The 26459-nt window shown below is 38.3% G+C and overlaps 1 protein-coding gene across 3 annotated transcripts in view; it reads left to right on the top strand.

The window, feature by feature from the left end:
- LOC146988872 (adhesion G protein-coupled receptor D2) overlaps window positions 1–26459 on the top strand; it is an 87272-nt gene that overhangs the window by 4761 nt on the left and 56052 nt on the right. For all 3 annotated transcript variants that reach the window (XM_085774603.1, XM_085774605.1, XM_085774604.1), the window contains 15 exons: window positions 674–871; window positions 1046–1119; window positions 3084–3383; window positions 3682–3793; window positions 4141–4287; window positions 4577–4679; window positions 5126–5237; window positions 5683–5738; window positions 6011–6137; window positions 6715–6818; window positions 8318–8420; window positions 10662–10815; window positions 11162–11295; window positions 11708–11823; window positions 13424–13544. In XM_085774603.1, the coding sequence (XP_085630729.1) occupies window positions 674–871; window positions 1046–1119; window positions 3084–3383; window positions 3682–3793; window positions 4141–4287; window positions 4577–4679; window positions 5126–5237; window positions 5683–5738; window positions 6011–6137; window positions 6715–6818; window positions 8318–8420; window positions 10662–10815; window positions 11162–11295; window positions 11708–11823; window positions 13424–13544 (1961 nt within the window). The remainder of the gene's footprint in view (window positions 1–673; window positions 872–1045; window positions 1120–3083; window positions 3384–3681; window positions 3794–4140; window positions 4288–4576; window positions 4680–5125; window positions 5238–5682; window positions 5739–6010; window positions 6138–6714; window positions 6819–8317; window positions 8421–10661; window positions 10816–11161; window positions 11296–11707; window positions 11824–13423; window positions 13545–26459) is intronic.

The raw sequence follows: 26459 nt of genomic DNA, 5'->3' as shown, positions 1-26459 counted from the left end.
CCAGTGAGCAGTGAAGCTCCAAAATCCTCAGTGTTCCCCCTTTGAAACTGAGTGTAGAGAGAGGATAGTGTACTCCTCCATATATTGACAGTTACAGTGTAGGAATGTGTTTGCCACTCGTTTAAGGATTAACTTGCAGACAGAGCTAGGGTATGTAGTACACTAGCTGATGAAGGCTGTGAACCTATGATCTCCAGCCAACAGGGCAGTACTTGCTATCCTGTCAGACGTATTCATTTTTTCCTTCTTCCTCATCAGACCAGTTCAAGCGTGCTCTACGTATACACTGTATACGTAGAGCACACTTCTGAACATCCATAGATTTGGTCCGAGTAATGGCTAGTCTTGTCATCAGCTGCCATTTCTACCAACGTTTAAATGTTTTATGAAAAGACATCAGTCTTGTGCTTAAAACTACACTGATGGTTTAGACCTAATTAAGGAAAAGATGTTTTAAAAAATAAAATAAGAAATTTAGTTACATGTTAATGTGACAGCAAATCCTCAACACTATCTTGTGGCTAACTTGATTCTCCTATCTTGAAGTTTATCTTGGTAAATCAAATTATTTGGACATTACCCCAACAACTGATGGACTGGACATGCCATTCAGTCCCTCTTTGATGTTCAAATATTTAATGTGAAGAATAACCATGACCATTTCTTTCACCAGGTAACTTCACTATGTTTACAAATGTGCAAGTAGACTCCGACCAGGATGGAAATTCCTTCCAGAATCAAACATTCTTCCTTCAGTTCCTCCACAGCCCTCAGTCTGATGAGGATTGTGACATCTTTGACCCTGTTACTGGGGGCTGGAGCCTAGTCAAGTGTGATTCATACAGAGGGGCTGTCTGCCAGTTTAAGAAAGGTAACAATAATAAAGCAGCTTTTTAAGCATGTTATTCTTTATGTACAGTAATGTGATGATATAGACGTGGAGGCAATCCGCTTAATCAAGGACAATAGTATATGACTTGTTTTCAGCACTTGTAATGGATTTAATTTTGTTGTATTATGTTTGTCTTTGTCTTTGTCTTTGCAGAAGCATGGGATGTTTTCAGTTTACCAAAGACACCATTCTTCAGTAGTCTGAGCAAGGATCCTCAGATTAAACTTGTGAGTTGGACAGTATGCAGCACATATAGGTGCATCTCAATAAATTAGAATATCATGGAAAAGTTCATTCATTTCAATAGTTCAATTCAAAAAGTGAAACTAATACCTGATATAGATTCATGACACATGGACTAAAATATTCCATGCCTTTATTTTGTTTAATTGTAATGGTTATGGCTTACATTTAATGAAAACCCCAAATTCGTGCAATAGATGTTGTATACAGACAAGAAATAGTGGAGAGGTACAAGAATCCAAGTTGCTCGACGTCCAGTGTAAAGTTTCCACAGTGAGTGATGATTTGGGGTGCAACATCATCTGCTTGTGTTGGTCCACTGTGTTTTCTGAAGTCCAAAGTCAGCGCAGCCATTTACCAGGAAATTTTAGAGCACTTGCTGCACTTGCTTTCTCCTGCTGACAAGCTTCATGGAGATGCTGATGTAATTTTCAAGCTGGATTTAGCATCTGCCCACACTGCCAAAGGCACCAAAAGCTGGTTAAGTGACCATGATGTCACTGTGCTTGACTGACCAGCAAACTCGCCGGACGTAGAGAATCATAGAGATTCTATGGGGTATTGTCAGGAGGAAAACGAGACACACTAGACCCAAAAATGCAGACGAGCTGAAGGCCGCTATCAGACCTGGGCTTCCATAACACCTCAGCAGTGCCACAGGCTGTTTGTCTCCATGCCATGCGGAAATGATGCAGTTATTCAAGCAAAACGAGCCTCAACCAAGTATTGAGTGCATATAAATGGACATACTTTCCAGAAGACCAACAATTCTGTAATAACAATCATTTTTTTAATGATAATAATGTAATATTCTAATTTTTTGAGATACTGAATTTGGGGTTTTCATTAAATGTAAGCCATAATACAATTAAACAAAATAAAGACACACACACACACACACATACTGCTGTCAGTGGTGCTGACACTCGGTCCCTGAACCGTCGGCTACACAACGATGGGACTTTAGTTTTCATTCTCCATACACACTTGTTAATTAACAACACACACTCATACGACGGTGACATTTACGCGCGCCGCCACGTCTGGCCGTCACTGAAACACTTGGTGGAACCGAGACATGACACGACGGGCCCGGTGGAAATGCTCCCAGAATCAGCTCCGGTGACTGCGGCGCTGACGACTGGGGGTGAGTTGCGAGCGTCATATGTCTTGGTAGAGCACGGCCTCTGCAGCGACCCTCCGACAGTCCCATCGCTGCGTGTCAATCGCCCCTCTCACTTTCTCTCCGCGTCCCCGTCTCTCTCCAGCTGCCCTTTCAAAATAAATGCATAAAAAGCCTGAGAAAAAAACACAGTGGGGGAAACACTGCTTTGTGTTCTCTGTCTTTTTATGGTTTAGTCGTGTAATTCTTTTATTGGTGCAGTAGCAGCGTTCAGTTACCACGAGAGTTGTGACCTGTTGTTATCATAGATGGCATGGCATATATTTTTTATGTAAGTCCATTCGAAATATAGGAGTCCCATGACCAGCCAAACTCCTAAAAAAAAGCGTGACTTATAGTCCAGAATATGGCACTTTTGGCACATGGCACTACAGGACCAGTTAAATAGGCTATAAAACACAATTTTATACAATATTTATAAGTAGGGGGTCCCCGCTCCATCTCTCCATCAGTTTGGGGGTCCTTGGCCTGGAAAACGTTTAAGACCCCTGTTCTAATTTATTGAAATGCACCTGTAATACAATCTGATGAATTAACAAAGAGTCGTTGCTGCAGAGGCATCTCAAGACATGAGAGGTAACACTGTGTTCTGATATGGTTAGGAAAGATAGCAGTATGCTCCAGCTTTGTAGTAATATGGAATTAATATGTCATGATGAGGTATAGTAGAGAAGATACTGACTATGGTTACAGTAGAATTATATCCTCTCCTTTTCCCAGGTTAAATCAAGTTAAAATTGTCGTCTTTCCTGTGTTTTTCCTCAGGTGATGGAGAAGCTGAGTGTCAACGCTTCCTGGAACAGAGATCCGACCTCACTGCAGCAGCTGTCCCAGGCTGTCCTGCACACTGTGGAGGCTGGTGGCCCAAACATCCTCACCCCCAGTGATGTCCTCTACCTCTCCCACATGATTGAAATAGATGTGACTGCACTGGCCAATGCTAACTCTGGCAGACCTGATGCAGCAGAGATCATGGTCTCCATTGCGACTAACTATTTGAAGGTGGCAAGTTTGATGCTGGAGCCCCACATGGCTACGCAGTGGATGGGCCTGACAGAGGATGGGGTGAGGGGGTGACCCGTGTTTATTTGTCTTTGTCCAAAAAGCATCTGCGGTGAATGATTATTATGCAGAATATGTGCAGACAGTTTCACTACAGTGTTGCCAGGTTGTATGAAAGAACTGTGTTTCTTACATGGATTTATGATGCTATGCTATTTTTTTGGATTAGCAATTTTTATTTTGCATTTTTATATTGCATTTTTTGACCTAGGGATGAGATCACATGTTCTTTGCCTACAAATATAATGTTCCTCCAAGGAATCCTGTTCTGATATTTTATTGTTCTGTACTTCTTGTACAGGTCAGCGTGGGACCATTTAATATTGTCAAGAGCATTGACAGCCTCACTGAAGGTCTTGCAGACATGCTATCTACTGAGAGAAGAGGCTTCACTCTTTCAACCAAGAACATAGGTAATAAAAACATCTCAGGCACATTTAAGAACAGATTTCAGAGGTTTCGGAGGTGACTAGAGATTGTGAAGCTGAAAAAAACAAAAAAACAAAAATTGGATTTCATAGCCGAACATTTTATGCACAAAACTGTCAGACACATTTCACCTGAAAAAAAAAAGAGAAACGTTCCCTGTGATGTGGTGATTGCATAAGAGTCTTTTTTTCTGTAGTATGTTGCCTTGCTTTGTGTTTTTTTTATTTTGCTGTGGTTTTTACATTTGCCATACTGCTACTTACCCTGACCTCTGGTAGCATTTGGCTTTGTAACTCATTTTTGGGTTGCCATCTGATTTCTTTACTACCAGATGTGTACATGAGATGGCAGAGGTTGTCTGAAGATCACTGCAGTCAAGTCTTCAAGCCATCTGTGGTTGGCTCTCATACCACCAGCAGCAATGGTCAGGATGAGCTGATAATCCCTGACACTGAGCTCCAGAGGATACATACATTGGGTAAGAAAAACACACACGGAAATGCTGTTGCAGTAGAGGCAAACTTTATTGAGTTGGAAAACAAAACCCAAATCACATGTCTGCTACATGACTTGACACATAAATAACAGTCATTTGTACACACAGCACAAGTGGTTATTCTTGCTGTGAATCTGTGTCTGAGTGTCCAAGAATATGTGAAAAGAGCATCTGAGTTGTGACACTGTTGAAAATGAAGTGATGCTCAAAACAATATTTTGTGTCACTAATGGATAGGAATAAAGATGTTGTTGTTTTCTTCCTCAATCAGGATATGAGGAAGTCATGTTCATTCATACCCACTTTAGCCATCTGAGTGAGATTGTGTCTGAAGCTCAGGACCCTCCAGTGAGTCATCAAGACAAAACTAAAAGGTTGGTTGTAGTCTGTCTCTTGTCATATCTTATTCATTTACACCTCCACCCTACTTGATTTAACATGAGTTTTGCTTGATTTTACATCTTTATGAATATTTTATAAATGCAGAGTTTAGGATATCAACTGTTGCAAGCATCTGAGCAGCAGAAAAAACACAGTGTTTCATTGGAGGTATAATAACACTTAAGTACCTCAAGTAAAATGGCCCATAAATGTTCAAATATATATATATAATAATATGTAGTTCACAAAATCTGTGAACTACATACATGAAAAAGGAGATTTCCTGTCTACTCTGGTTTCAGTCAACTTCTTGCACCTTTGATAATTCAGTCATTTTGAAAGTGTAGGAATCATTTGGATGCCTGTTTGCATTGAAGTTTTTATGAGTGCATGACCTTTACCATATCAGTCAGTTGTAAATGGTTATTTTTCCACCTAGGCCTCTCCCAGGTCATCTGGCTTCTGCTGTTATATCAGCCACCGTCCGTGATGCTGCCAAGGCACAATCCATCCCTGTGGCCGTCCAGTACACTCTTTCCACATCACATGTGGTACAGTCTATTGCTCACAATATGATTGTATTGCCTATAACATTGATTACATATATTTGAACACCATGACTGATTTGTCACGGTTGGATGAATGGAAGCCATTCTAATCTGGTTCAGTTACTGATGAAAGTCAAGTCAACCATATCTCAAATCATACACTTTGCGAGGTTTAATGGTGCTAATTTGGACCTTCCCTTTTTGAAACTAAGGAACTTGTTGTAAAAGCAACCACTGTGTGAGGATAGCAGTTGAGTTATAGTTAAGCTGCTGCCAATTGATAAATTCAGCAAACAGAGCATGTCACTATAAAGGAATTTTCATCTCTCAGCTAGAAGGAATGGCTTTTATCCATGTCGCTTTTGCCTGGTTGGAATCCAGAGCAATATATCAAGAGTGTATTAGAAAGAGAAGAAAAACAAGTGCAAACAAATGTTTCTGTTTCTAGGTGGAGTATTCACAAAGAGTTTCTCCTATTTGTGCCTTTTGGAATTTCAGCCTGATGTAAGTTTGACAACACAGACACATCAACAACAGTCACATAAACAGGCCTGATAAATTGGTATATTTATACAAAAATACGTTAAGGTAAAGGTAGTCTATTACTGAGTACTGTTAGGATATATCCACTTGTTTTGACGCTGTGACAATGTGCTCATTTCAAACAATAATCAAATCTAACAGATTTTTTTAATGTTTTTCATTCCAAAATAAGATAGCAACATTTCTTTGCTGTTTGAACTCAATGAGTGTGTATTTTTTTGTGTCTTGTATAGGCGTAGTCATACCAATAGCTGGTCCAGTGATGGTTGCAGGGTGACTTTTGCAGACTCTGGTGTCACTTCTTGTCTTTGTAACCACACCACCAACTTTGCAGTGCTTATGAACTACCTGGGGTCAAAGGTAACTCATGAGATGTTTGCTAATGCAGTGACTTAAGTCACAGATACAGATTTAGAGGTTGCGTGAGGAGAAATTTGTTTAAATCTCAAATTTGAACTATGGTAAAGGTTGTGAAAATGTATTTAATATTGATTGCACAGGGTGTTTTTTTCTTTGTGCCAATCAATATCATTTAATGTTTTACAACGATGGACATCTAAATCATGGATTTGCTGTTCTAAATCCATGAAATTGTGAATTTGATTTGCAGTACACTATATAAACCAGCAGGTGTCACTCCCAGTGTGCCTATCCTGTTGAAAAATGCATTGGTGGAACTGCTTTTTCTGCTTATCCAAAGTACATAAACAAGTAAAACAAACACCAGCGTTTTGATCTTTTTAGGTTGTACTTTTCTTCTTCTATTTCTGATGCACAAATTCAACTATATTGAAATTTGTTGTCTATGACAGGGCATCAGGTGGATCAGATGTATGATTTTTCAGTTATTCACCTCCAGGCATATCTGACATGGATCTTTTTTTCTCTTTTTGTATCACTGCCTCCTTCACGCAACAACTTTTCCCCTCTATCCCAGTGGAGTCCTGAGGAACAGCTTATTTTGACCAAGCTGACGTTCGTCGGCTGTGGCGCGTCTCTATGTGCTCTGGTGGTGACCTTGATGCTGTTCACTGTGCTGGAGTGAGTAGCTGATTTTACTGTTTGCATGTGTGTGTGTTTTTATGTTAGAAACATTTTGAAAAATGAGTTCAATTAAAGTGCATATATAATCATTTTTCATGAGTCATACTTGCATGGAATCTGATCAACCATAAGAGTCAGTCTTAGAAAAGGACCAATCCTATTTGCCAGCACAGGATTCTTCCATTTTTTTTATTTTTTTATTTTTTTTTTACATTTAAACTTTGCTTTGCCAAACTAATTGCATCAATAAATTTAAACTAAAAGAAATCACTATATATAGGGGTAATAACAGGTGAACTACACGTATAGTTTATAGTATTTTTATTTTTATGGGCCATGTATTCAGTCGTGTTTTAGAAGGTAAATGATCATTTGCTAATATGAAAGTCAGCATTCCACTGCCAGATCTCCCCATGTTGTTTGTTGTAACACACTCCTATACACAACAACCATAAGATAACTTATTGGCGCAGTAGTTGGTTTGCTCTGTTCCTTAGGCAGCTATGAGTATTGACCAGTGCTAATGCAGTAATTACTGTTGTCTACATGTGGGTCCACTCTGAAGGTTTATGGCAGCGCTCAGCAGCTGTTAATTAAGATTAGGGTCACTGAGGGATCACAATCAGCTGGAGAGGAGCTGCCCTGGCGATTTATGACTGTCCTGAAATCAGAGAGCGCAGCCATGCATTTCACACTGATGCTGGTGTATGATGTACATGCATTTGTGTACTTAAACACACAACACACACACATACAGTACACGGAGCAGATGCGTACATGTGCCCAGATGCATTTACATTCTTAAAAGAAATTATAATGATCATAAGAAGGGATGCAGATATGAGTTGAGTCTAAATAGGCTGAACTCATGAGGAGGTAATGGAAGGGTCTTTAGTTAATCTTTGAAGCAGTTCCAGCTGTCTGTTTTATTTATGTCATGTATGAAGTGGAAACATTTTAAAAACTGCTATTTGAGTAATATATGCTACCTTTTAGCATAGCCTTGAATTATGGATATATACTAATATAATCAGATATGATCTCAGCAAGAAAACATACTAGAAGACAAACTGAAACTGTCAAAGGCAGTTGTAAATTGCTTAAGTCTAAATGTAACATAATGAAAAACAACGATGCATCTGGAACAATGCAGTAACATAATCAACAGGATGGAAAATTTAGAACAAGTAGAAAGTGATTCAACGCACTGAAAGCTAATCAGATTCAGGTCATTGTGTTGACTCCGCCAATGGAAATATTAATGCCTGCACTGTGGCAGAGTAAAATATCTCAATAAGTTCAAGGTTTAGCAGTGATTAAATATAGCTCAGACAAACTTGAGTGTAAAATGTCCGCTGGCTGAGACATGTGCTTATATTGTTATGTTATCAAGATTATCTATGTATTAAAATGTATGATAGGACTTTCTCAATCTCTGTTATACTGTCACTTTTTAAGTCAAGATCTGTTGACAGTATGGTCCTCTCTTTCTATAGCATCCCCAAATCTGACAGGACGTCCATTCACAAGAATCTTTTCATCGCACTGATCTGTGCTCAGGTGATTCTGCTTTGCAGCGGCTCAGCCATTCACAACAAGGTACGGGCTCCTTATTTTGAAATGCATATAGGATTTCATGCCATTACACAAAAAGTCAGATGGTGGACAAATAAGGCTTAAAGGGACAACGAGGAGTTTCTATTTGGTTATAAAAAAGTCTCATATTAATGTGGATGAATCTACGTTACCACTTGTTAATGGGCCCATTTTAGATAAATATATTGTTTTGTCTCTATCGTTATTTTGTTATTATTAGTGGTGGTGGAAACGCTGGTCGAGCCGACCAGCATTTCTTTACTTTCGGTTTCGTGGCGAGTCATGAGAATAACGCCGCCGAATCTCCGTTTATGGTCGGAACTACGACGGTATCTGATCGTCTTCCAACCTCTGACTTTAATTCTTGATGAATGAAAACATGAGTCCGTCTTGCGCCGGTCAAAGAATTTCACGGTGCGCGCGGAGGCTCATAAATGTAGTGTGAAAACACTTCGCTTTTCCAAAACTCCTCGTTGTCCCTTTAAATGGTTTTCAGATGCATGTCAGTTTGAGGCAGAATTTGAATGAAGAATTGATTTTAAGTTGGATATAGGAGCTGCTTAACAAAACATTTTTTCGAAATGAAATGAAGTAATACTGTATGTACGTCAAGACTTTATATATTACAATCTTCTCACACAGTGCAGCATAAGCTTTGAATAATTACCCTGGATAATAAAATTTGAAAGGGTTGTTAAAGGAATACTTCACCCAAAATCGATAATTCACCAATTCTCTACTCATCGTCATGCCAAGGAAGGATTTGGAGAACTTTCGGAGTCATCAAAATGCTTTGGAGTTCCAGGGGGTCCGGCTGGCAACGGATTTTCATATAACGGCGGCGGATAGTGCTCACTTTTGAATCGTTCAAAACACACACTATGAAACATCCAAATACCTCCATACTGCTCGTCCGTACTGACCCAAGTGTCCTGAAGCCACGACATGAAAAAGTTATTTGGAAAAAAGTTATTTGATCTCTGTTTTTAGCCTTGTTGTATCAGTAGCTCTCAGTGGCTCTGTTGATGTTTGTGCAAATGCGCGAGATTTGCTGCGAGATGTTCTTCCATGTTTACATCGTACATCCAATGGTTTACAACGACGAACAAACATCTCACAGCGAATCTCGCGCATTTATGGACGAGCAGTATGGAGGTATTTGGATTATTCATAGTGTGTGTGTTTTGGACGATTCAAAGTGAGCTCTTTACACCGCCATAATATGAAAATTTGAAAAACTCTGAAAGTTCTTCAAACCCTTACTTGGCATGACGATGAGTAGAAAATTGGTGAATTATCGATTTTGGGTGAAGTATCCCTTTAAGATTTTTCTGGTGTCTAACACATTTTAGTCTTTGTCCACACCAATGTCTTTTTAATAGCTTGCTTAATGAGATTTGAGTGCATACTGATGGTCCCTGGCATTTGATGTGACATAGGTGAACCCAACTGTCAAATCAGTCTTAGTGGTCACTCAATAGCTTGTAGTTGGTTTGACCCCTGCTCTGGTCCTTTGACCCCAGGTCAGGTCAGAGTGGACTTTACCCATGGGGGCAGATGACCACTTGTTGGAAATTCATCAAATGGTCTCATGTGTGTATATACAGGCTGACTGGTCATTTTTTTTAGTTCTTAACAAGGGTTTTTACCCATGATTTGTCTAGTCCAGAGCCATTTACATGCAATTATTCTGAGGTAATTCAATTTCTGCTGAAGGATGATTCAGTGGATGATTGAATTGTAAATGTTGTGTTGTGTACTACCATTATTTAGGAATAAATCAGCTAATGATAATATGAGATGCGAATACAACACAAAATATTTTCAACATATTCCTTTATTATATACTGTATATATAAAACCCTAACATAATAATATAGCACTGTATAATGGTTACTAAATCATTATACAAATTTATAGTTCCTCTCCAAAAGGTACTTTAACCCTTCTAAGTGCACAAATTTGCAATGGATTTTTGAGAATTTTCAATAAAAAGAATAACCCTTGCAGATAATTTAAATGCAGGGCATTGTGCAACAAACCAATCCTTTCTCAATACATAACCCATCTGGAAACATGCACACATTTCTGATGATGCTTATGACTGGTTGCCCTTAAAGATTTGGCACCGGAATTGAAGCTTATTCAACTGGTTGCTGTTCTGGCATGTCACTCAGGAATTTCACCTTGAAATGTAAAATATGATGTGTATCTGTCTGCATTCCTGTGTCTGTGTATTCGTAGGTGGCTTGTACACTTGTGGCAGCACTGCTTCATCTGTTCTTCATGGCAGCATTTAGTTGGATGCTGGTAGAGGGGCTGCTCCTCTGGAGCAAAGTGGTTGCAGTCAACCTCAGCGAGGATCGACACATGAAATATTACTATCTCATCGGCTGGGGTAAATGGCTCGACTCAGACCAAACCATTCTTTTCACTCCTGTACAATGAATGTACATGATTTGTTTTTGATATTTATTGATACCTTAATTATAAAGGACATGTTAAAATCATGGATGCAAACTCACAAAGAGTCAGATTATTCAGTCTATTCTTTTTGATTACATGTTCTAGCTGATGGAACTCTGAATATGTAAAACATCACAGCAATCTCTTACTGTAGCTCCATTTTACTCTCTTTCTACTTCATATCCTTTCCTCTTCCCTGATTATCTTTTTCTGGTTGCTTGCATTCATCTCTTATTCCTCTCCTCTGCATCTATTTCCCTCTCTCTCCCTCCCTCTAGGTCTGCCGGTGCTGATAGTCACCATCACTTTGGCATCGGCCTCAGGCAAATACTCAGCCGACGGCTACTGTTGGCTCAGTGTCCAGAATGGCGTTATCTGGGGTTTTGCTGGGCCCGTCATCTTCATCATCATGGTCAGCAAATTAAATTATGTAATTATATTATGTAGCCTGAAATGGTTAAAATACTGGGCACATTTAACCATTGCATACTTATAGTGTTCTGTGGTCCTAAAGAGCTCCACAGTAGACTATATAAGTTAATACTACCAATAACGGTTGCATAATATATTTAAAGAGCTATCATTAGGAACATATGTCTCTATTTTATTATTCTTTCCTTTGCTTTGCTTTCCTTTCCTTTCCTTTCCTACAAGCTCCTACTGTACCCACAGATATATCAGCCAATACTCCTCTTTCTCTCTCCATTTCTCTCTTCTGCTTCAATTTGTACTGTTTTACCCTTATCGTTGAGCAGATGTTCTGTTCATCTCTGTCCATTTGTCTTTGCCTGCTCTCATTTCCATATCCTCCAATTTATTTCCAGGTAAATATCATGATACTGACTCGGGTGGTCGTCATCACCATCTCCACAGCCAAGAGAAGGTCCATCATGTTGGCCATGGGCACTAGTCCTGTGGAACAAGCCTATGAGCAAATCAGGTACTAACCACAAGGAGGTGCCATTTGTCCTCTTTTTTAAGATTATTCACCCAGGCCACAGGCCTTGGAGCAGACAAGCTGTAGTCACTGGGCGTCAAATAAAAAGCAGCTGGAAGATTTTGTATTGGATTTGTCATTTTAAAACAGCCAGGCTCATTTATCAAACAAGATAGGAATACATTTTGAATGGATTGCATTAGCGTTGTACATATAAAAGACTTCAAAATACAACCACTTGTAATGGTTAAAAATCCAAGGGCTTTGTGTTTTAGTATCAATGTGTGTTGACAAAGAAATTATTCATATATAGGTTTTCTGACATGTAAGTGTAAGTGTTGGATTTATCTAATTTAAAAGCTCTTATTGACCTATCATTTTCATTTAGTTTCAATGTAATGGCTTTGTGTTATTCCTGAAATGTTGAATATATACCGGTATTATAGAATTCATCGAAACTCCTATTTATCAGAGCCTTATTCTCACACTTGCTGTAGTGGAAACAGAGGCACTATCAGTTGCAGCTGTAGTTATGCTCCTGGTAAATTATTATGAAGATTATGAATTGATATGAGGGGGAGTTTAAGATGAATAACATCAGTGTAAAATATCATCTTGGCATCTGTGATGTGATATTAGCATCACTCTCACTGTCCTTCATATTTATTGAACGGTAATTCAGATATTCAAAAATGGGCTGTAAAATATTTGGGTTAAAGAATTTCTTACCCCTTCAATGATGAGATGCAAAATTATAGACATTTTATTTTTAATAGTTTTAATAAAGACTAGATATTGTGTAACACTACTCAGAAAAAGATTAAATAGTTTTAATATATTGTACCATGGAGTGTGATTTCCATGCAGAAATAATATCTTGACTGCTATTGTCTTGCACTTCCTATTTTTCCTTGACACTGGGTTTAGGTCATTAGAGTGAAACTGCAGTGTGTGATCCAGTAGATTTCCTACAACAGGCTTGTATATGATCCTATCAGTGAAAATTGTGTTTAAGTGTATATATTTTTTCACTCGCTCAGCCCACCAGGGCTCACAGTAGGTGCTCTATGAAGGTTTTCAAAGCAGGCCTTGAACCATTTGGCACCCCTGGGTGGCAGCCGTCTCGGAAATTCAAACACATTCCTCCGCTGAATAAACTAGGGCTCACAGCCCGCCATGTCACAACGCACGAACACACACACAGCTGGTGTGGTTTGGCGGTCACCTGAGCGGGAAGCTAATTCCACTCTAAACAGAATTAAAGCGGATTTAAGGTGGGAAGTTGTCACCCCATGAACCTTCCCAGCCGCACAATGTTGTATATGGAACACCCAGCCTGCCAAAGCTGCTCAGTTTTGTCCAAAAAGAACTGACAAGATGAGAAACCCAGAAGTGAGATCAAGACGATCAAGGAGGAAGCAGAATGCTCAGTGAATATTAACATCCATTTTATCTGATGTTGTTTAAATTCAGCTCAGTCAGCCAGTTCAGCCTTTGTGGTGTGACTTAAAATGTGTGTGTATCTTTGTTTGTTTGCCCAAATGTATGTTTAGTCTTACATTTTTGTTGTGTAATTTGTTTTTGTGTGTGTGTGTGAGCACAGGGCTGCAGTGAAAGCAGTTTTGGTGCTCCTGCCCATCCTTGGACTGACATGGCTATGTGGCGTCTTGGTGCCCTTCTCCATTGTGATGGCTTACATCTTCATCCTCCTCAACTCCCTACAGGTACACACACACACACACAAATAAACTCTGGATTGGAACATTTTATTACTAACTTAATTAATACAACTAACACTACAAAAAGGTTGGTAAACAGACTTTTTTTTTTTTTTTTTTTGCAAATGCAAGCATAATTTATATTATCAAAAAAGACTGGGCTTTTTCAAAACATGCATGCAGTATGCATCACTTTCTCTTAAGTTTGTTGGGAACATTAAATACAACTTTTACTTTTAGAACAAAACATTCTATGACTATTGTAATTAGGTAGAAAATATAAGACTTAATAATACACAGCTAAAACTTGTGCACAACTTAAAAAAAACTTCCAACAATTTATAGAGTTGAAACAGCTTTTTTTCTTTAGTGAGAAACAGAAAGGTTTTCTATTATACGTTGTAATTCTGCCCTTCTTTGGTTGTGAGGGTACATAGCCTGTCAAGGTTTTTATTTGTCAGTGACAAGGCTGAGGCAGAAAGAAGGAAAAAGAGCCTCGGTCGAGCTTGTGTTAAGCAGGTACTTCATTTTATCAAGGGAAGTCAATTTGTATTGTTTGTTTGATTATTTTTGCTTTATGTATTCAGAGGTCAGCATTACTGTTGTTGTTTGTGGCTTATCAGCATTGGCTTTATGCTTTTAGTGCTGAAATTCAGAACTGTATAAAATATACAGTCAAATTTTAACAGATTTTCCCAGAACTAACATAGCTGTGGGCATCACAGCACTGTTTTAAGAATGGTCACAACTTAAAGAAACAATGGTTTTCACATTGAAAAAGAATAAAAACCATGTGTAGCCTCATTTTCTACTATGCTGCAGTTATTAGGTGGAAGACAAGAATGAAAAATTGTAATTCTCCATCTGCAATAGGTGGCTTACAGTTTCCCATCTTCCCCAGCATGTCCAGATCCACCGTTGCAATTTGTAGTTGTCTTTTAATCAGCTGTATCTTTAATTGAGCTGTATATTTAACAAGGAAATCAATAAAGGTTTTAGCTTCAGTCTGATCATTAACGGAGGGCCCTCAGTTGCCATAAATAGTTTTCCCCCTCATATCTAATTATATTTTTTTATGTTGCAGCAGTAATTAATACAGATGATTTTTTCATGGGCTCTTAACAACAACACCATTTCACATGTTAACACATCATATGGATTTCTCCTCTGTTTCATGCATGTCTGTCTGTCTGTGTTTGTTCAGCTGGATGGCTGTCTGTCTGCAGTTTCTGATTAACCCTGTTGGTCTTTTACCTTTCTGTTCATCTGTTTAACTTTCTCAGCACAAAACACTGGACTTAATTAATTATCTTCTTTTATCCAGTCTTTAATCCAGTCCTTTAACTTGTTACTTTTCAAATGTTTATTGGCCATCCCACTATCGGGTAATGTTAAAGTCAAGTACTGATGAGGCACTTCTATAAGATAACAGATTTTTTTAAATGTAACTTCTATGTTATATATATCTTACTATATATCTCCAATGTGATTTTTAGATTCAGGCAAATCTAATAAGCACAGGGATTATCTCTGTAGGTCATAAAAAAGTAAACAAATTGATGGAAACATAAGAAATATATTAATATTAATATACAGTATATATATTTTCCAATGAACTGCATTTTGTTTCATTTATGTGACCTGTAAGGTGGCAGTGATACCTCTGCTGCCAAATTCAACATCCTGATAATTAATGATTGTGACTTACATAACTACTCTAAAAAAAGACATTGTGTCTCATCTATATTTAATATGTTAAAACTTGCGGTCACTCTTAATTCTGGAACATGCATCACCAATATTCATCACATGGATGGTTATGCATGCATCTATTTCATCCTTAGAAAAACTGGTCATGAAACATAATATTTTCAACACATTAGTGATACAATTTTTTAGAAAATACTAGCACTTCCCCTCTGCTACCTCTTTTGCATGCTACTTTCATGTTCTGTCCTTCAGCCATGCATGCTGCAAAGGACAAGAAAATTCCAATAATTTCTGTAATACATAAAGTAACCCACATTATTTAACATCTGTTTTATGCTATGTGTGTTTGTGTGTGTTGATGGGGCTTCTGGGTAGCTGTAGCAGAACTCTGGTCACAACCAGCTGCTCTGGAATAATAGAGCTGCATAGTGCGTCTTTCTCAAAAGCCTCAACAGTTCAGAGCACAACAGGAACCCTACCAGGCTTCAAGCTGCTCAAATGACACACTCTGTTGACCTCACAGCTCTCGGGTCTGCATGGGGTGTAGTGGCACTTGAAGTGGTAATCCTTAAAATGCTATGTGTTTTTGGAGAATTGTTCTACGTTTTGAGGTGTGCTTACCGCTGTGCTGTCTGTTCACTCAGTAGAATGATAGAAATCAAAGCTATTTCTGTAGGTTGTCCCCTTTTCCTTGCCCCACCATCCATGATTCTGATAGCATGGCCTGTAATTATGACTACACACCTACCTGCAGACAAAGAGGAAATATAAAACACAAATTCTGGATAGTTTTTTCTATGAAAACATCTAGATGTCATGTTGTTAAATGTAAGGAAAAAATCCAATCAAGATAAGATAAGATAGATAGATAGATAGATAGATAGATAGATAGATAGATAGATAGATAGATAGATAGATAGATAGATAGATAGATAGATAGATAGATAGATAGATAGATAGATAGATAGATAGATAGGTAGATAGATAGATAGATAGGTAGATAGATAGATAGATAGGACAACATTTTTGGTGGTCGATAATTTTGTTTATTACACCTCAAAGGGTTGAGTATCTATACTTGCATCTTGATCTTCTGCACTGGTAAAACAAGTTCACAGCAGGAAAGTTAGCCAAAGGGAAAAAAAACTTCCCAAAAAAGAACTTGAATCGGCTCTAGATATTGACCAGATATCATGGTTCCCAGAGGATGTATTCTAATGACTTTGGTGATCATATGCATGTAACTTTATCATCACTAGCAAGGTGTGAAATGTGTTAGATATTCTTACCTCTCTCAGGATCCTGCTTAATCCCAGAGTGAAGCTGACTTTTTCTTAACAGCTCTTGGAAGGATTGCAGTAGAATTCAATACTGGTCTTCAGCTGATGTATTGTAATCCCACAAACAAATGCATGCATTCTAACATGATTAACAGACAGGGAATGTACTAAACATACAAGCGTTATAATTGCATGCCATGTCAGCATGCTAATTTGGCTCAAAGCATTGCGCTTATGTGCAGCTGGTATAGCTGTAGACTCTGGAACATGGACCATTTTTTCCTCTTCTTTAATGATCCTCTTAATGGGTTAATTGGACGCTGCATTATGCTACATTAGATCACAGTTGCCCTGTAGAAGACAGCCTTACTGCTGCTTCAGTGCCATTGATCCCATTTGGACGGGGAGCGTAGTTGAACACTGTCCCACCATAATGGCTACTCATAAAGATGATGAAATGAATGAAACTTTAACAATAACACATGCAAAATCCAAGATGGTAGGCAGGAGATAAAAATAAGAGATAAATCAATAAAAATGCTGAATTTTTTTTTTTTTTAAGAAATCGTTTTTTATTTGCAGCTGTTGTATTTTCAATGGGGCTAGCCAAAGCAACATAAAGCTTAAGCGGTAAGCCTTTACTGTTAAATCAATAAAACAGATAATGTTGACAAACCTTTTTCATTGCACTCCCTGATGCCCTTCCCACCCCCACTCTTCCTCCTCCATCCCAACAACACTGTCTGAAGTGTCTCTCCTGTTGCTGTTTTTCTCAAGATAGAGACCTTAGCAGGCCATTATGCGCAAACATAGTTTAGACCTGGCAAGAATGCATTGCTGCTGCACAGACCTGAGAGGTTCCGGTTTTTACTTGGGTTTTTGTTCATTAACAGATGGCAGGTGAAGTGCAGCTTGTGCAAAAGTAGCATCTGTATCTATTACACTTCATCACTAATTTGTAGAAGTTGTTTAACATTTTACTTTGACAAGGATTTTCTTTAATCAAATTCTTTTTTGATTGATGCAGTAAAATTAAAAACTCAAACAAACCTGTTCATCAGGATGTCAATAACATCCATGCATGTCTTAAATCAGTGGGTTTCTCAGTTTTTAATATGCTGTTCCCCTGAGTGGATTCAAACTTCCAACTCAAAGGCGGCAGTTTTTATGAACATCCTTACCATAAATACTGGCATGCCTCATCTGCTTCCTTATCAAGCTCGAGATAAATAGCATGGGGTGCCATGTTTGTGTGTGTTTGTGTGTGTGTGCACGTGTGAAAGAGAGCGAAGGGTGATGGGGGGGCTCATTGGGGAGCCTATAAATCGCTCCACTCTCCGTCATCCAATCTCTAGGCAATGTCATTCAAAACCCTCTCGCTATCCATTACCTGGGTATAATAGGCTCCTGGCCATGCAGTGTCCATCTTATTATTAGCCCATAACTTTAAACTATCAATAACTTTGAGCTGCAGAGGCAGACAGTAGGGGAAAGAGAAAGGAGAGTGGGAGAGCAGCGTAGAACTGTTAGAGAGTTGGAAAGAAAGTATTAGGGTAACAGTCGTCCTGTGCAAGTTGATGAGAGAGTGCAAGTAAATGTGGTTTCTTTTAGCAACTTTGCAGGGAATTAATTTGTGAAGTGTTTCCTTTCATTTCTGTTATGCCAGTTTACTGCCTGTGGAGGGCAACCCTGTGCCTTGTCATTACAGTGTGAAATTATAGAGAAATCAATGAGGGAATTTATCAGAGCCATTTCATTCATATTGCATTAAAGTCTTTTATATCACAGGAACTGATGACAACGTTTTCACTTTTCTTATGAAATGAACAGAGTGGCGAGTGGTAATGGGATTTTACAGGCATTCACTAAAGCTTTAGAAGTGATATTTAGCATTTCATTCAGGGTTAAATCCAACTAAGAAAGAAGTACTGTATATGCCTGTGAAGAATTCTGTAATTGTACATAAAAAAGAAAAAGGTGCGCAGTGTGATCACTTTGTAACTGTGTTACCAGTTTGAACTGCTAACACAGTTTTCATAAGCAAATTGTCTAATACAGGATGTTTTCAGATGGTAACCAATCTTGTGAATCAGTATTATGATTTTATACACATCTTTTTACAAATCGTAAAATGAAGTCATTTGTAGAAACAAGTTGAAAGTGAGGATTCGATTAATGGACTGATTCATCCAAAGCCATATTAGATGCCTAATAATGGGGGAAAAATCGACCAGAATAGTAGCCTTTTACCTGAGGCATAGTTTTAATGCAGCTTAAAGCCTCAATGAATATTGTTTCAAGTGAAATAAATGCAGCACACACAGAGAAACACAAAGAAACACACACAGTTGGCTAGTAGAGCATGACATCAGAGTGTATCCAAGATATAGATATGATCAATAGAGTGTTGCTCTGCTTATTGATTTTTGCCATATGGGAGAGATTTGTTGTGTGAGTAAGCACTGCTTTTACAGCATGTGAAGTGATTGTTTGAGGGAGAGTGGTTTTTCTTTTTTTTTGCCAGTCCTGTATCTCAATGGCTACAAAACTGTATTGCTACCACTATAGTACGAATATAATTAGGGAGATGGGTCAGTCGATCCATAGCTCAATTCACAAAGCATATCACAGCAGCATTTAAGTAAGCTTATTCTGATATACTACCAGAATCAGAGATGATTTGATCTTTACACATTTAGTTTGAAATTCACTGGCTGTGACTTTTTATATTTATGTTTGCGGATCATTTAATATATTTTTTTTTCTTGATATACATTGGATTTATAATAAGAACACGTTGATATTGATATTTTTTGACTCTTTCTCAAAATTATGGATTAACATTCACATTGCAGTTAAAACAAAATTAGTTACATATGAGGCTCGCACTTGTGTGGTGGGGTCACCTGGGTTCAAAGAGCTCCTAAGTTAGTAAATTGTTGGTCCACTTACTTTTTCAGATTTTCCTCTAATGTAAAAAAAATAGGATGAAATGACTGTGATTTGCTTTAAGTATCAGCTGTCAACAGCCCATAACCATTCCTACCTTGAATGTCCTCTGAATGTGTAAGTCTCCACCTAATGTAACTTATAAACTCACAACAAGCCCAGTTCATAAAATATTCATATGCACAATTGAATTTCACAATTTTACTTTAGTCGCAGGATTCATTTAAAATTTTACGATTTCAAAAGTTAATGTTCACTGCAACCACATCCTCCTTGTAGTTGCAGTGATTTGTAGTCCGTGAAAGAAAAAATGAACCTTATGAAAAATACTAAATATTACAAGAGAGCCAGTTTTCATCATTTTGCCTCATGCATTTGCTCCATGTTTTTCTCATGTGTGGTTCAGTATTATAGAAACACTTGTAGCTTGGTGATTCACTTGATATTAGACCAGTTGTTCAGGAATTTTTCAGTCCACACAGAGGAAAAGAGTTGAGATGGTCAACTCATTTAACCGGATACTTCTTTTTAAACAGCAAGGGCTTTACCAGACAAACACCTATACAACAGCAAAGTGGGTCAGCCATATGCCTGGCTACAGTACAGTACCATATGGTAGGCAGGAGTGAAAACTTCCTTCATAATACAAGTGGGAGAAGTTATGCCCTTAATATTACCTTGACTCAGCCCGCAGTTTTGTGGCTCTTGTAAAGGCCATAAGGATGTGGAGGCATACTTGTTATGTCGCCAGGGCTGGAGGCATCATGTGAAGAATGTGTCCCATTCTTGTGAACCTGATATCTCAGGAATAACGTAACGGAATTTCTTCAAATTTGGCAAATTTACTTGGACTCAAGGATGAATTGCATTGATTTTGGTGGGTGACGGCTATTGTAGCCTCACAAAACATTTTTGGCCATAACTCACAAATATTCAGTTATGACAAAACTTAACATAAATGTGAAATGGGATTACAGTAAATGATGAAGTGATGACATTTCTAGGCTATATGAAAATAGTGAAATGTCAACTTTGTGGTGACATCATAATGTTCTGCAAACACAGAACAGGCCATTAACTAAGGAGATTGTGATTGGAGTAGGAGATTGTGACCGTATTTCCTGCTACTTGGCTGGTAAGTGGAGGAATATAATCACTGTTAAGTTAGTCAAATAAGAATAAACTGCTAAACCAGGGAAGAGTTGCTAATGTGTGTGTGTCCCAGCACTTCCAATTTTGTGAAGATCAACTTGAATTTTTAATGTAAAACCTCACAAGTATTTTAAATGGGTGTGAGTGTGTTTGCATGTGTAACCACATGTCACCACCACCCTTAACCCGCTACAAACCAAGGAGTTGTTTTTTTTTAAAGATATTTTTAATTTTGTCTCCAGTCCACTCATCTGGACCTGCACAACTGACCCATTCAAAGCCAGATTTTCCCTTTCCTGTCTCCCCTCCCTATTTCATTTTTCCTGCTGTGCCATGCCGTAACAGAGACTTACTCAATTCTTGTGGACTGATACTAAGACCCTTGTCAATGAGCTGCAGTAGAGGATATTTTCAAAAGAAAAGAAAAAAAAGTTTATTTTAAATTTGATCATCTGAGTTAGAACTATTCAATTGCAGGAAGAAATGCCTGTAAAGAAGAGATAAAAACAACAGAAACAACAGAATGAAAGAGTGTTCAATTAGTGTGTTCAAAACACACACACACACACACACACACACACAAATAACAAACCTCTCACCGGCCAGATGATGAAGGGAAAATGTTTTTCATTTTGATTGTTTGAGAAAGCAGGAACCATATTCTCCTGACGTCCTCATTCTGAGTTGGCATTACCGCACATCACACAAAACTTAAAACAACTGTCAGAGTTCCCAGTTTGGGACAGTATTACACTAAAACAACAACATCAAAAGCAAAGGTACATTTTAGCTAGTTTCTGGCGAGAAACTGATTCTCAATCCTTTGTTGACAGTACAATTAATGGAATACATATATGCACTTCATGTTTTTATGTTTTTATTTTAGCAAAATTGTAAAAAAAAAAAAAAAAATAAGCTCTGGAATTATATAAACTCATAATTATACCTCTCATATTAAACACATATTATTTCACAATAATAGCCTTTAGCTAGACGCTGAGCACTAACATATTTTTGAAATGTGCAATTTAAAATGCACAAACAATGCAGAAAAATGGAACAAAAAGATTTTCAAATGTTTGGATGGAACTGGATAAAAACAAACTACGAGGGTGATGAGAACTTTTAAGTTAATGTAGTCATAGGTAGTCATCGAGATTTATTTATAAATCCCTATTTTAATTAGTGTCTAGGATAATTATGAGGGGGAGTTGGAAAAACAAACAAATAAATGCATGACATGATTGTTTGCATTCCCATTGCCTGAGAAAATAACTTTCCCTTTGAAAAAGAGTCCACTGTTTGCAGTGCATCCTCAATTACCAGCCACGGCATTAAAACAATATTCAAAACGGGATACCAAGGTCAGCGCAGACTCCCACCATGCTTCTCTGAGATGGCACTCATAATGAGGATGTAGCAAAGCTTTTTAAAGTAGTATATTTATAGTGTGTTTTGTCTCAACTTGTACTTATTTTCTTCCTTTTTCCTCTTTTCATCTTTAGCTGTATTTTTATGTTTTTTTTTAATGTTTGAAAAGGATTAACATTAGCGCTCTGTTGCACATTTCATAATGTCGTATGTTCACATACTTGAAGGAAGGATTTCTTACAGATGGAAGCTTAATTCAGGTTATTAGCATCAAGGTTTTTGATAATAATAATGGTCTATATTTATATAGTGTTTTTTTATCAAAACCTGATACCCAAAGCGTGTTACAGAAACCATTATTCATCCATACACATTCACACCGGTGGTGTACGGAAAAGCCCTCATAAAAATGGTCACCTAAGTACCCTTGAAATTAACTGAAAAGAAGTCAGTGAAAGAGGCTGTTAAAAAAAAGCACCTTCATTCTCTTGTACTGTAAATATTAAGTCTAGGAATGAAGAGATGGACCAGCCAAAGTGAACAAGGAGAAGCGGTAATTCAAATGAGGAAGAACTGAGTTTTTTTGGGGGGGGCGGTGGGGGGGTTAGGTGAAATACTATCGGAGAGATCAGTTCTTAAAAACGAGCCTGGGAAAATAAAGCAGTGAGAATAATAGGCTTCCTGTCAAGAGGTGAGAAAATTCCTGTCATTGCTCATGCCGGCACCCCTAAGACCTCTCCTTGTGTTAAACCTGCTGGCATTTATTTGCCTTAGAATTACCTGCCAGCTCAATTTAGTAATAGCCTGTGTCATAAGAAAGCAAACCATCTCTTTTGCCCCTGCCTCACCATACCTGTGTCTATACTTGTGTGTGGGTCTTGTGTGTGTGTGTGTGAGAGAGAGGGAGAGAGACAGAGACAGTGTGTGTGTACTTTTTGAGTATTTGCCTATTTATTGCACATTTGTTTTTGTATTTTCATCCATGTTTTGGTGCATTTTAGTTATGTCTGTGTGTGTGGTTTTATGTGTATGTGTGGATGTCATGTTATCCCCTCAGCTGACTCCCAACTTCATGACCTCACTCCTCCCACATCCCCTCCTCCCTCGCCATCCAACCCACACAGCCGACTGTGTCAGAAACAGCCCCGACACCCAAAATTACCCATGTCGAAACAATGACCGTTCTATTTATAAGTTCACTGCCTTGCCTTTTGTGTTGGCCCACACCTCTTCACACACTCACATACACACACATCAGCACACCGTCACCCACCGGTAATGGCTGGTGGTGACTGGGGTAGGGGTAGTCCATGTTGCGCCAGATCTGTAGATTTGCCCCTCTTTGATGTATACTTTGTGGGTAATTAGTGAGAACTGGGTCAGCGCAGGGCAAGAAAGCACAACCCTGTTGTTCTTTTACTGGGTGGTTGGCAGGGAGCTGGTGGGATGGGGAAGAAGAGGGGGGTGAGAGTGTCGGGAGGTTAAAAGCCTGTCAAACATCAGTTCCAATTTGCATGTGAGACATTTTTTTTAACTGCATTGAGGTTAAAGCAAATAAATCCTCCTGTCTTTCTTCTCTATCTAAATTATTTCAATACATGGAAAATGTGTGTGTGCCGTCTTCAGCAGCTTTTTTTTTATCAAGTTATGAGATTAATTATAAGTCAATTCTCTGTCTCTAAAAACTAGTTTATTTAATTAGAGTTGGAGAACACATTCACCACGAGCTACTTTGACAAATAAAATCAGCTATTGATCCCCATTAAGTAAAGTCTGTAGTTATTCATTGCGAAATTGGTTTAAATATGAAATTATTTTTATTTAGACATGCACACCAATGAAACAAGATTATTTCAGTGTAGACTACTGATCAAAAAAATCCACCCTCAGACCTGTTAATGAATGGAAAGGTGGATTTCAAAGAGCTATGTAATTTTTTTGGCTAATGTATAGACATAGGGCAGAATGAGATGCCCATGTCAAGCATAAATTAGGCTGAGCAGTAGTCAACCATGATTTACTTTTGGCAATCAGTCAAATTTATTTTTGGCAGTAACTCCATGAAGTACAACAAAGGCCCCTTTGACACTTTATGACATATTTTACAACTCTAGTGTTAGACTATAATCAAGACAACTACCTGTAAACCTGGGCAGATCATTAGGAGACCATTTAGCACAATGTAAATCCAATGTAGAAATGATTTATGGGCAGTGTGTGGAGGTGTCTGGGGAGCAGGGCGGCTACCTGTGTATTTTATTGCCCTATACAGCATTGTGTGAAAGTAAACAAAACAGTGGCGATGGGAGCTGGACAACAACAGCTCTGGCAGCAGGACACTGATTGGGATGTTGATCGCCCCTTGTGGCCTTTCGCCCTTCCTGCTGTGGCCCCTGGCTTGTCCCCCAACAGATACCTCGGGTCATTTCCTATGCACGTCAACACACACAGATATGCACTCTTCCCGCTGAGTGTTTACAGCCACATGCTGATTCCTATTAATCTGCTTCTCATCGGAGCAGGGTGGAGGGAGGGGTCTGGGAGGGTTTGTGTTGGAGCGGGAGGCCACTGAAGGTGGGTTAAACATTCACACACACAACCTGAAAGCCCTGTCTGACAGATTGCACCAGGCCTGGACTCCTTTTTACACTGAGCAGATGTGGTCTCCCACTTGTTTTCCTTAGTAATTATCCCTCATTAAGTGAAAGCATGTGCCAATCAAACAGCTTGGAGAGCGAGAGCAGGGCCTGGGCCAGGGCAGAGAGAGAGAGAGAGGGAGGGAGGCAGAGAGACCTATAGCCTCATCTTCCACAGTTTTTTAAAGCTCAGTGTCATTTCAGAGTCATTACTAGATTAAAGGCAAGCCTTTCTGCGGTGCGAGAGCTACAGCAGCTGCAACACTGGCATTATTATGGCTCATTTGACTTTCTAGTGGAAACAAATTTGATGATTATCACATTTAACACTTGCCATGTTCAATTAAAGCTTAATGCCAAGTAGACTTTTTAATCTTAAAAGGGGCTTTTTCTGCCATTTTCAGCATTGACATCAAGGCATGTTTATTCCAAGAATTGTGAGGTCTTCAGAAATTATAAATAATCTACTCTGATAAAGTGTAGTATGTTTTGTAGAAAGATATTTCGAGTTTAATTAGATAAATGTCTGATGTTAACATATAACATAATAAAATGACTTCCTTTGGTAATTTTGTGCTCATCTTAGTACTTAGTACTCGTTTGTGTTTGCCCTGTAAAATACTAAAACACAAGTTTGGTTTGTCAGTTTGTCTGTTCAGTTGTATTGGGTTTGCTGGTTTTGACACATTGTTATTCAAAATCATAACTTTTACCACACAAAAGAGAATGACAATAATGATAACAAGAATAAAACGTGAGTAAATACTGAAACAACAACAACACTGCACTCAAGTGCCACAGGTGGTGATTAATGATTGCACTGAAATTACCATGTTGGTCACTTCCTGCTAATGGATAGGAAATTGTTTTTACGGTATGCGAATCAAAGAAAGTTGAAAATTGATATTGTATCATGAGTCTTGTCGGAGTCTTTGTGTCTTTTACTTGTCACATTGAGCCTTATACAGCATTATGTCCATCCACAGCTTCACATGCTCTACACATTATGTAAATGGTCCTTTAAGTAAACTTTAAATTTTCAAAACCTTCAAACATTTTTATAAGTATGAGGTCTGATTGAAAATGAGTTTTATCACATTTAAATAGCTTGATAGAAAATGATGAATAGAGCAAATTTCTTTTTTTCTTTTTTTTTTCAAAATCCATGTTTCCCATCATGCATTTCAGACAGTAACAAAAGCATGAGTGATCCTCTGAACAAAAGGGGGCTGGGAGACAAGTCTCTTCCAAAAAATAAAAGAGAGACAAAAAGCAAAAAAACGAAGATATATGAAGTCCTCATGTCGATGAACTACCATTCATTTTCACTTTGAAGTCCCGCGAACCGTAGTGAAGTGTGATTGCATGTGACAGTCGCCGAGTCTGCCGGTTTATCATGATGGATACACCCTGCCACCATGGCGGTGCTGTAGCACATGTACACGCATGCACACACACACGGGCTTGCACATGCATAGACAAATTCATGGATACAGAGATCCATAGATGTAGAGTTTAAAAAGCTACAATACAGAAGTAGAGAGACAGCAACATTTGAGAGGCATGGATTTGCTGCTGCATTGTCAGGAAAAGCAGCAAAGAGGATTTTGCTTGAGATCATCTGATATATTAAAAAATGTGAAAAACACACACAGTTAGATAAAAACAAGCTAGAAGTAATTTGTATCTTTTTTTAAAATATATTTTCTATTCATATCCTAATAATGTATCTGTAGACAGTCTCATCCATAACACAGATGCGGTCAGATATGTCAGACACAACAAAATAACCTAGTGCAAGACACCTATTGTCAATTTACACA

The sequence above is a fragment of the Trachurus japonicus genome, chromosome 4, assembly GCF_045865225.1.
Source record: "Trachurus japonicus isolate A0001 chromosome 4, Traja_1.0".
NCBI lineage: Eukaryota > Metazoa > Chordata > Actinopteri > Carangiformes > Carangidae > Trachurus > Trachurus japonicus.
This window is presented reverse-complemented; position numbering and strand designations above follow the sequence as displayed.